Source organism: Lupinus angustifolius, chromosome LG14, assembly GCF_001865875.1.
Source record: "Lupinus angustifolius cultivar Tanjil chromosome LG14, LupAngTanjil_v1.0, whole genome shotgun sequence".
Classification (NCBI taxonomy): domain Eukaryota; kingdom Viridiplantae; phylum Streptophyta; class Magnoliopsida; order Fabales; family Fabaceae; genus Lupinus; species Lupinus angustifolius.
The window spans coordinates 3,382,773-3,395,270 of record NC_032022.1 but is presented as its reverse complement, the minus strand read 5'-3'; the positions used below and the strand labels follow the sequence as shown (position 1 = coordinate 3,395,270).

The 12,498-nt window shown below is 32.5% G+C and overlaps 1 protein-coding gene across 1 annotated transcript; it reads right to left on the bottom strand.

Annotated features, from left to right (window-relative positions):
• Positions 905-10,155, bottom strand: LOC109326072 (microtubule-associated protein RP/EB family member 1B-like). The gene is made up of 8 exons (XM_019558724.1): positions 9,770-10,155; positions 7,460-7,528; positions 7,282-7,368; positions 3,198-3,304; positions 2,367-2,512; positions 2,166-2,242; positions 1,372-1,485; positions 905-1,288 (listed from the first exon to the last, which is right to left on the bottom strand). The coding sequence occupies exons 1-8, from the start codon at positions 9,875-9,877 to the stop codon at positions 1,163-1,165; spliced, it is 834 nt and encodes a 277-aa protein (XP_019414269.1). The 5' UTR covers positions 9,878-10,155; the 3' UTR covers positions 905-1,162.

The following is a 12,498-nucleotide window of genomic DNA, read 5'->3' as shown; positions in this document are numbered from 1 at the left end:
TTTACTTTTGTATTATGCAAAAAGAATTGAGTTTCAGAGTATCATCCTTGGAATGAATTCTGCGAAAGACATGCTTATATTATAAATAAAATATTAAATGAAAAAAAAATGTACCATTATTTTGAAATTATACAACATTTTAATTTTCTTATAGAGGAACAGTTAGGAGGATTTGTAATTATTGTCTAATTAAGCAGCAACTTACTCGGATATGTTTTTTTATAATAATTTAGAGAAAAGGAAAGATAACCATGCAATTTGCACAAAGCTGTCCTGATATTTTATAAACATTTGCCATTACATCTGAAGGGTAGGAATCAAAGTGAAATGAAGAGGGGGAGGAAAAATTGGAAGAGGTTAACTAAACAATTGCTTACCTTGTTCCATATGTTTATAATCTCCTCACAAATTAATCATATTTACTTTAAAATGTTTTCCAATAAATATATATTTCAGTCCCACAATATTTTCATATATACTAATTTGGTCCCTAAAAATTTGAAAACACTAAATTGTCTATGAAAATATTAAATGTGCGTCAAATTAATAATTTTTATAATTTCATGACCCTTAACACAGACTGTTTTAACTCGAATTCTTGATATTTAAGTACTAGGTTATATTTTTATTTTGCTAGGGGTCAAATTAGTACACATAAAAATGATTAAGTACCAAAATGGATATTTATTCAAATGTTATATAAACTAGCGTTTATGATGAGAGTTGACTAATTATTGTCAATTTTCCTCTCATATATTGAAATTTTAACCTCTTTTCTCTTTCCAAATACAGATCACAGAGATTGGTCTCGAGCTATGGATTATGATAGTTGTGGACATTTCAATTTCTAAGTTCTAAATAAACATTCATGACAGAATGTTTCTATTGGGTTAGAACATAGAAGGAAGATAAAATAACCTCTGTTTATTGGAAAAATCAGTTACAATGTACTCTGATTATCCAGGTGTACAAGAAGAAAACAGCAGTACAACACCATACAGCTACAAGCCTACAACTACGTATCAACGTATGGCACATTATGGCCATAGCATTGGTAAGGATTACCGGTATTGTCATTATAGATAGCATTATTTATTTTATTTAACAAAGACCTTGGCGAATTATCTTACACCTATTAGCCAGGAGCTACTTTTGGGAGTAATCAAGCTTCTGTTTCTTCTTCAGCTTCAACAGAGTTCAAAGTTTGGTTAAGATATTCCTGAGCTTCATCTAATGCTGATTCATTTGCATCAGCTGCATACAGAATCATCTTTATTGCTACAGACACCTGCATAAAAAACATGTAACAAATGATGCAAGTAAAAAATAACGAAACTGCGACACAAGCCTTCATTAGAATTCTTATCTTACAGGGTCATTCTCCAGTTCTGCAGCCTGGCAAAGGATTTCTATATCCCGTAGTTTTGCAAAGTAAAAATCCCGTTCTTTTTCCAAGATTTCCACTGAAAGTTTCAGATCAGTAACCTGAACAATAGAAAACTGACAAATAAAGTGAAAAATGACCAAATTACAAAAGTAAATAGTATTTTCATTGAACTATCAAATGAGAAATTCTACATGGCAACACCATATGAGAAAATATAGATTTAGATGACTGAAACCATAAAAGCATGGGCATATGTCTACACTGGATTATACATGAACATTTTACTGTACCATCTGGGGCAAACATCAGGAAAATCAATAAGGTCTACACAGAATTATATGTAAGTACAAGAACTTCTTTGGATATGTAATATGTATCCGGTAGTGTTTTAAATTGTAGTTATGGTCGTGATTGCGGTTACTGCAATTGCAGTTACTGCGGCCGATTGTTACCGTTGTAATATGAATTATTTTGTAATCCAAAACATATTTTTAAATTCGATGTGGCCTAATGCGGTCGGATGCAGCCCAAATGCAGTCCGATTCAGTTGCATTGCAGCCTGATGCGGCTACATCATTGTAATTTGGAGTTACACCACAATTGCGATATAAACTAGTTGTGGCGGTCACTGCAACCACAATATAGCGGCCACATCATGTGGTCTGCAATTTGAATGACTGGCATCCAGAATTTCAGTTATGCTCCAACGCTTAGAGTCTAATTATCTTGCATGCCATTTCTATAACTGTTACAAGCAAGAGGAATCTACAGTCTATACCTGCTTAGACAAAGTCTGAACCTCTGCTGTGGAATTAGCCACACCTGCTCCTCTATTAGACCTCAATTGCTTGGGCACTACACTCAAAAAGATAACAACCCAAAATGGAAAACAGAACCGATGAGAAGAAATAGACTAACATGGAAAAACCAGCAGTAAAAATGCAGAAAACTTTAGGATCGAAGACACCAAGAACCATACCACAGGCTTTATTAGGACTAAGTGTGTGTGTTTCGCCTGATCCTGAAATGTTTAGAGCATTGACTGGCAGTGACTTTGAGCTCTTCAGACTCTTGGAACTTCGGTCCTTTCCACCCTTCCTTCTACGCTCCACGGGATTATAATTCCTAAGAAAAAGAAAAAGAATTGGTAAAATATAAGGTGCAACTATATAAACAACAAATGCAGAGCATGATAATGTAGAAATATGCATTGAACAGATATCATACAATATTATAAGTAAAATTACACTAATCATTCATCTTTTTTTGTGCCTATACAAACCACCCCTGTTTATATGCATACATTATGCTAACTATCCTTGCATGATAAATAAGTGTGATATTTTAAACAAAAAAAAAAAATGTGATATAATTAAGTTAAGTAAAATATAATATACTATGGAGACAAGTCCAAATAGTATAAAAGGTCAATATTTCTTCATTTTTTTTTGTTCCTTACAAAATGCATCAATAATTTTAAGAAAATATTGTTTAATTCACTTTATATTATTGAAACGAACCAAAAATAATAAAGAAATATTGACTCGTATATACTACTTGGACTTGTCCCCACAATATACCATATTTTGTTCAACTTAATTACACTTATCATCCTTTTTGTTTAAAAGATTACACTTATCTCTTCCGCAGGTGTAGTCACTGTAATGTACATATATAAATTTGGGGAATTTGTATAGATGTAAAAAAAAGATGAATGATTTGTATAATTTCAATAAAACTCAGAGGATGTAAGTATAATTTACTCTAAAACAAATGAATATTCCTACTTAACTAAGAGCAAGTACCATACTCATTCATAATGCCACCATTCACAGACTCGCAGTAACGTTTTAGCCATTGTAGAAACTCCAAATTGTCCAAGGGTCGGCCTTTAACAAGTCTGTTAACTTCAATTCGCTGCCACATGATAGTGATAGCCATGTTAGACCAATAAATGCAAACATGAACTAATGATAATACCAATGTATTTTCTTCTACTAGTTTATAGTCTCAAAAAAAGTTATTATCATCTGAAATATATTAAATCTTAAACATTATCCATACCTAAAAGGTGAAGCTTGTATTAGAGAGTAGACAACTATTATACAACGTACATGAATATCTATAATATGGATTAATAATATTGATATATTAATACTAGGTCATTGCCTAGAATCAATGGGCTATATCTTCTAGGTACAGTATCAAAAGAGCAAGAGCCATTGCATTGCTCCCTTGATGTAGTAAAAAATAGGCAAGGGTTCTCGTACTTGCATGAATGGGTGCAGGTAAGGAAGCTAGTTCACTAGTCTAGGATATAAATCAGAACATGAAATATAAGAACTTTTACATGTAAATCAATGAAAATAGTTGATACAACGATTAGGAGGAAGATTAATTTTATGTTCCTCGAAGAAACTAAATGAGTTGGGGAGATGTAAGAGAATTAGACACTTCAGTTTTAAGTTGTGGTACATCGGTAAGACAACATCATGAAATGGGTTCAACAGGTACCCACGGGTTTCCTATATTATAAATGAATTTTAATTTTTTACTTCTATTATGTTTCAAATGAGATTGAAACTTAATTATTTTTGTATCTTTTGATTGAATATTTGACAAATATGCTAAATTTATTGGTGTTTTCTATTTGTGTGATTTTTTGTTCTCATTTTCTTAACAAAAAGTATATATTTTCTTTGTAAAACATGTGTGTTTCTACACATGTAATAATATTTGTAGGTATTTCACTACCAAACTCAATAAAATATGTAAACAAAGTAAAAGGAAAATATGTACATAGTGTAATGAATGTTAGAATAATGTAATTTTTATTTTAATTAAATATAATATATTAATCATATAAATAATGGGTACCCGCGGGCACGAGTACCATAATATCCATACCCGCCCATATGTACTACGGATATTTCTAAAAACCTATTTATAATACTTACGGATACCGTTTATGACCTGTACCCGTACGGGTTTTACCCGCGGGTACGGGTTTTTTTGCCATCCCTAATGTATGGAGGGACACTAGAGGATTTGAAGTTTTTCATAGTAGATATGGCATAGGAGAAACAAATATGGAAGGTAAAACTATTCTAGATGTTTTCTTGGCATTTAATTTTACAATAGTCCGTATGTGTTTTAAGAAGAGGGAGAAGCATTTTATCACATATAAAAGTGAGGTTGTACATTCTTAAATTAATTTCATTCTCATAAGGAAATCAGATGGAAATTTTTGTTTGGACTACAAAGTCAACCTAAAGAGAGAGCTTGACGACCCAACATATAGTTTTGGCTATGGATGTAAGGATTAAGACTAGAACAGAATAGAGAGAAAACAATAAAATAGAATCCCGAGAATTAAATTGTGTAAATTGAAAGGAGGAAGAATGTAAGAGTTTTAATCATAGGGTTTTGGAAAAAGGGTTTTAGGAGACACAAGGAGATGCAAATGATATGTAGGAGAAGATAACCAAAGAAATTAGGAAGGTAGCAAAGGAAATACTAGGCAAATCTAAAGGCTCTAGACCAAAGAGTAAAGAATCATGGTGGTAGAAAAAAATGTCCAAAACAAAGTTAAGATGAAAAGGAAATGTCATAAATCATGGCCATTGTGTGAAAATACTGAAAGTTAGGAAAATACAAGGTAGTTAAGAAAGAGGTCAAAAAAGCGATAGGTGAAGCAAAAATAAAGCATATGAAAGGTTAAACAAATCTCTAGGTACTAAGGGAGGGAAAAGAAATGTCTATAGACTTGCAAAGGATAGGAAAAGAAGACAAGAGACGTGGAATAAGTGAAACACATTAAAGATGAAAATGGAAAAGTCTTGGTGAATGACAAATATATCAAAGAAAGATGGAAGAATTATTTTCATAAAGCTATTTGTGAGAGACATGATTCCTTACTTTCTAATAGATTAAACACCAAAGATGATTTTCAAAATTCTATTTTTTATTATAGAATTGAAGAGTTGAATGTGAAAAGGCTTATAAGAGGTTGGGGAATGACAAAACGGTTGGACCAGTTAATATACATGTTGAGGCTCGAAAACTTCTAGGAATGCAAGACATTAGATGGCTCACAAAATTATTTCATGAGATCATAAGGTCTAAGATGTCAGACGAGTGGAGGAGAAGCATTTTAATCCCTATTCATAAAAATAAAAGTGACATACAAAATTATGCAAATAATAGAAGGATTAAGCTCATGAGATATACTATGAAGCGATGGGAGAGGATGATTGAACAAAGGTTGAGGTAAGAGACGAATATCACTAAAAAATAATTTGGTTTTATGTCGGGGAGGTCGACAATAGAGGCTATATACTTGCTATAACAATTGATTGAGAGTTATCGATGGAATCAAAGGAACTTGCACATGTCTGTCATTGATTTGAACAAGACATTATAAAGTGGCTACAAAGATTTCGTGAAAAGCTGCAGAGAAGAAATGTGTTCGAATAGCCTACATTCGAGCAATTAAAGATATGTATAATGGGTTCAACATCAGTATGAGAACACAAGACATGGTTTTAGAAGATTTTTCTATTGTCGTAACACTACACCAAAGGTCAATATTGAGCTCCTACTTGTTGACATTAGCATTGGAAGTGCTTACGGAGCATATCAAAGAACCAACGCCTCAATACATGATATTGTCTAGAAAAGAATTAAATTAGAAGTTAGAAATGTGGAGACAAACTTTAGAAACACATGACTTTTATGTAAATTGAAGTAAGACGAAGTATATGAAGTGTATGTTTAGAAAAAAAAAAGCACACAAACCTATTGTAAAGGTAAAGATTGGGGATCATATCATACCACAAGTTATGTATCTTAGGTCAATCATACAAGACGATGGAGAAATTGACGGAGATGTAAACTATAGGATTCAAGCAGGTTTCATGAAAAGACATATTGTGTTACATGTCATATGTGATAAAAAAGGTAGTACTCAAACTTAAGGGAAAGTTTTATTGCACTACTGTGAGACCTGCAATGTTATATGTGACTAAATGTTAGATGCTAAAATGTTAACAAGAGAATAAACTTCGTTTAGCAGAGATGAGAATGTTTGGTGGATGAGTGAATTCATTAGACAAGATAAGATGAAAATTAATGCATTAGGGAGAAATTTGGAGTAGATCCTATTGTATAAAAGATGGGAGAATCACATTTTAAGTGGTTTGGACATGTGTGGAGGAGACCAGTAGAAGTCCATGTAAGGAAGGTAGATCAGATGGAGGTTAGTTTAATTCCTAGAGGAAGATTAAGGCCAAGAAGAACATAGACGAAACTTAGAGATAAGTAATTTATTGATAAACATGATCTATAATAGAGTATAATGATGTCATTCAACTCATATAGTTGACATCACCTAATGGAATTAAGGTTTAATTGTTTTTGTATTAGTATCCACACCCCTGCATAAAAGTGAAAGTTGGGTACAGCATCAAGCCAGAATGCACACCAATTCTCTGTTCAGAAGGCTGAGCAGTCATGCCTAAAGAGATAATCCCCCAAAGTTGCAGTCCACCAAAGGCATAAGTATGTAAGGGAAGAAGAAAAATTAAATAAAAATAGGTAGTAAAACAAAACGATGTGAAATTAGCATGAAAACCACATAATTAAATTTACCAATAATTAGAACTTCTATGCCTTGATGAGCACATTGTTTAACCATATGCTAACATTCTATTGATGGTAAGTCATTCCTTTGAAAATTTGAAACCTTAAAGAAAGAAATGTTGATTGCTAAGCTAAGCTTAAAATTTAAAGTAAGTCATCCCAGCATTGTTTATTATTTATTTCTTACATGTTTACTAAAGCAAGGCTCTCTACAGTGTTTTGTATGACATATTGTGATGAGAAGAAACAGATACCTTGGGAATTTTTAGCTTGGTGAACACTTCCTGCAGAACTTTGTAATTCTGAATCATATCATACTCTGTCTTGGCATCAAAGTTCACCTAGAATAAACCACAGATTAAAAGGTTACTTTTATATAAACAAAACATCTACAGAGCATAAAATAAAGTTAAAGCAAGGCCATGTTCCCACCTTGCTCATTGGAACAACCCCTGGATATGTCATGTCCATCATCTGGCATTGTACAGCACCTGACGCAGCCTAACAAAGAGAATATAGCATAAACAGGATCAGGAAAAAAAAATGTAATTTTTCATTGTAACATATGAGGCTCGTGATTTAGGATAAAATATCATGGCATTATTTAATCTATGTAGCAGACCTTACCTAATTGTTATTGTTATAGATAATAAGACTCATAACTGTAGCATAGCTGATAGCATTAGCTGATCAGCTTTCTTGTTATCGATGTGGGATTTATTGAATGAATGATTTTTCATACTTGAAGACACCATTATATTCATTATAAGTACTCATCAACATCCTTAAATGTGCGAAATTCCAAACTCTATCAAAACTCATACTATTCGTAGGTACACAAAAGTACATTTTTGGATAATTTATTGCAACTCATGAGAACAGAAAGTGTATTTTAATTTATTTAGTTTTCAAAAATCCCATTATATCATGCATCAATCATTAAAACTACAGAAAGAAAGAAAAGGTATAATTAATTATTGTCTTCACAAAACTACCATATGAACATAAGCAATTCCAAACTGAGTAATTATTTAGAGTGAGAAGGAAAACTAAAACAGGTAGAACAAACAAACTGATAGGGTGAGTCGAAACAATAACTTCTGAATTTTCACTCATTCTCTACAAATGTCTAGAGACACCCATAGTCAAAATCATTTTCACTCATTCTCTCCAAATTACCTCTTCTACCGAAAATATTACACCCAACCTCTTCACACATAATCCAACTCTCAAACCCAACAAACTCTGGTTTCAACCCAACACCCATATCCAAATAAATTGCAAAGCAATTTTAAAGTCAACAATATCTCAGATTCCCAGTTTAGCTGTAAAAGCAGCAAGAAACCCACCATAGGAGCTACTTAAATTATATCCACTGCGTACCTCACTATGCTGAGAATAGACAGGCCTTAACATTTATTTTGACAACTATATGTGGGAGCAACCTAATACCTAATAAATATTGTTCACCTGGTAATTCAGAATTAATTTGGTGCAATCCGCTTGCAAATTCATACAACAATAATCAAGCCTTAATTGTGATAACAATGTATCATAAATCATATTCGCTAGCATAATTCATAGCTTCAAAATATTCATGAGGAAAGCTTGATGGCAAAGTTTCTGAGAGTTCATTGTTATCAGAATTAAAAACATAGTCACTTCCAGTGATTTAAATTCAAACTGCATCACGTGATGCTGCCACAATATTGGGTTGCGGTGACTGCCACAACCGCGTCACACTGCAATTGCAATGTGACACCGAATCACAATGATATGGCCGCATATGACCACATTTGGGCCACATCTGGCCGCATCGGACGTATCGAATTTAAAAATATTTTTTTAATTAGAAAATAATTCACATTGCAAAGGCCGTAATCCACATTGCAACAGACACAATGACCGAAATCGCAGTAACCACAATTGTGACCGCAATCTCGACCACAACCGTAATTTAAAGCACTAGTCACCTCTATTTCTCCCAAGAGGCATTGCCCTCGTTCATGAAAAGGATATCCCAACCTATGTCCATATGATTGGTTAGTGAGATTAATCATGATCCAATCTTTGAGAGGTTGAGTGTGATGTTTTTGGTAAAAGGGGTAATTTGGGTTAAAAAATTTATAAGTATGAGTATCTTTATACTTTTTAGGGTGTATATAAAATCCCCTATTATGTATCTCTACCCAAATATAAACTTTTAGTTTCTACCTTTCCTTGGTTGGTGCAGACACATGTTAAATAATCTGGCAAAGCTCTAGACCAAAATTTGAAATTAGTTTGATCTAAATCATTCACTATTATATTCAATGTTCTAGACTGATTCACACTTAAGAGGAGCTCAATTTCACAATATGTGGAGGAATCAAATATACTAATGTCTTTATTTGACACCATTGAAAGGGCAAAATTGTACTTGCTTCGGTTAGAATATGCTAATAAATACAAAAAAAAGGTAAATAATGGCATTACCACATAAAAGAAGTTAGACACACGCAATGTAACAAGGTTGAGGAGAAAAATGCCAAATGGAGAAAAGAAAAAGAAGACCAACAAGGTGTTGGTTTGTCCCATTGGATCCCCCGATAGACAGTTAATGGTTAGCGACCGGTTATTGGGACAATCATGCATCCCGAGAGGATTAGTTAGTTACACGTACATTGATATGATACTTTTGATTATAGCAAAAAAAATGAAAAAACAAAATCAAAGCTGTTTTATTTGTTTGATTGAAGATACCTCCTCAATGCGGGAGAGGTTAAGGTGAAGACGATTATTGATCCAAGTAAGAATCTCGTTCCTGCCGACGAAGTACGCACCGTCCATCATGCCTATACTCGTCGCCATTTCAAAATGAAAGAAAGAACGAGAGAACCCACCACGGAAATGAAACAACAACAACAACAACGTATGGTAATGTTTGTTTTTAAGATGAAAATGGCTTCAGATTTTGGGGCGAAATCATAGGAAAGGGGGTTTAAAACTAAGTTTTTTATTATACGTTTTCTTATTTTGGGAAAAAGATGGGAATTGAATGAATGGTGAAAGAAGGGGCAAACAAAGGAAACCGAAATAGTGGACACAAACAAATGGGGTGCCAAGAAAGCGATAACAGAGAACAGAAACTAAGATTATAAGAAGTAGAGAACATCGTCCCAAGATAATATACTACTTTGTACAAATTTTGGAACAACAAGTATATTTATACTCAATTCTATTTAATGGCTCTTCAGCTGTACAACATTGTTATATTTTTGTTGTTTATCAAAAATTGAATATTTAACGTTTAACTTCATATATAGATTTAGTCAAATCTTATATTATTAGATTAACAACTTGTTGATTTTGATACATAGTTATAAGCGAGTATAAGGCTTCCTAACAGTGCAAATCATGTGTTTTAGTTATGGTGTTTAGATAACAACATACTGCTGATATTAGTTACCAAATGGAATGATAAAGTTATGTAAATTGTAATTAGTGAATGAAAATGATATGGGATACTATCAATCATAATTTAAATTGTAGTTAGTGAATGAAAATGATATGGGGTACTATCAATCATAATTCATATGGTTCCGTTGTCTTTATTAGAAAAAAATGCAATAGCAGGCCTTCACCAAAAAATCTTCAATTACAAAAATGTTTAACAAAAGGATAAGAACTAATTATAGTACTTGTCATTTCAAAACCTATTATACATATCTTTATTGGCAAAAAGTTGAAATATTCAAATCTAGATTGGTCAAAAAGTAAAATTAAAAACTAGTCTAAAGTAAATCTAAATCGCAAAAACTGATTGTGATTAGATTGAGTTAGATTAATTTTTTGTTCCAACTCTAGGAACCAGATCAATCTAAATTGAACCCAATTAATTTGGCATATTAGGAAGATGTACCAACAAAATTGTATGTTAAAATATTTAATACTTCAATTAGTAATATTATAACTAAGTGTCGTGATCCGATTTTTGGCCACGTGACTTTTTTTAGAATCACCACTATATTATATGATAAAAATGTAGAAAAATATTTTAGCACAATCATGTTCGGCTTTTAGATTTTTGATATCTAGGTTCGAGGTCGATTATAGGATAGGGAAGATATTAGCACCTAGTTGAACGCCTTAGACGATACCTCTCATTAAATTATATGATTTAATTAATTTTTATATTTATTTGGTTATTTAATTAATTATTAAAAGGAACAAATTTATTTATTTTTATTATTGTGTCTGACAAGATGAACTTTGGTCAAATGTATCCCTTTGTTAGATAGGGTATCAAGACTACATACTTCTTAGGTAGAAAAACATTTGTTGGTTGAGTATTTTAATTAAGGGAAGAAACGGCGTAACGCGACCATCCGAAGGATGAGTTGAGAAGAAAGAAGGCCCCAGATGTGACATTCTATTCATCCTTTATGTGGTTGTCAAATTTCATTTTTTAGAAAAAATGTTTATTTTGATATTTATTTATTAGGGAAAAATATTTGTTATTAATTGTTAATTTAATTTAAAATATATTTTAGTTGATTTTAGGAATTAATCGAGTGAAAAGAAACAGTGTAGCGCTACCGTTCGAAGATGATATGAGAGCGAGAAGTGTTTCCCCGATCCCCTCCATCTTTGATTAACCCCAAAACTTATATCATTATAAAAGTTTTCATCTAATTTTATTAATAATTTTTTTATAATGGAAATATTCTAATTATTTTTATTACTAACAAATTTTAATTATTTACAGAAAATAAAAAATTAGTTAATTGCTAAAAATTTATAAAAATTTGGTTGATTATTATATACATTAAAGAGATTTTCTTATTTATTGTCAGACACTTATTCTATAAATTATTATATTATTAATGAGTTATTGCTAATATTAATTATTATATTAAACAATTAATGAAAGTATTTACGAATTATTTTCAAATAAATAAATTGTTTTTATTTGTTATTGTTAATCTTACTTTATATTGTTAAATTAGTAAAAGAAAAAATAGAATAGGTGAAGTGAATACATGATTGCACTTGAAAATATGAAACCTGCATTCTTGGGAGACTGTGAGACACATGGTAGCAGACGAGTGGCTAAGTTGTGCGGAGTGGGTGGGGGGGCAGACATGTGGCGTCGTGCGGTTGGACGTCATGGAGAGTACACGGAACGAAACCTAATCATGCTCACATTGGATCCCGTGTTCCCACGGGTTGGGGATCATGTGTAGCGGTTTATGGTGCAACTGTGATGCGTTTTCGCCTTGTGATTGGCCAGCCAGAAGTCAACGTATAGAAGAATATCAGTATGAAAGATCGAAGGTCCAGATTCAGCCAAAGAGTGAGAGCATGGGGCAGTCTGTGAGCACGTATGCACTAGACCACTCTCCTTTGGCTTTTTCCTCTCACTTGTATACTCTCTCGCACTTTTTCAGTGTAATTTCTCAATGTTTCTACGGTTCACAATGTAGTTTTTT

Excerpts from the sequence above, each read along its gene's own strand:
- LOC109326072 (XM_019558724.1), bottom strand. The coding sequence starts at position 9,877 with ATGGCGACGAGTATAGGCATGATGGACGGTGCGTACTTCGTCGGCAGG. Across the intron at positions 3,305-7,281 it reads CCAAGCTAAAAATTCCCAAG|CGAATTGAAGTTAACAGACT; the intron begins GTATCTGTTTCT and ends ATCATGTGGCAG. Across the intron at positions 2,513-3,197 it reads AATGGTGGCATTATGAATGA|GAATTATAATCCCGTGGAGC; the intron begins GTATGGTACTTG and ends TCTTTTTCTTAG.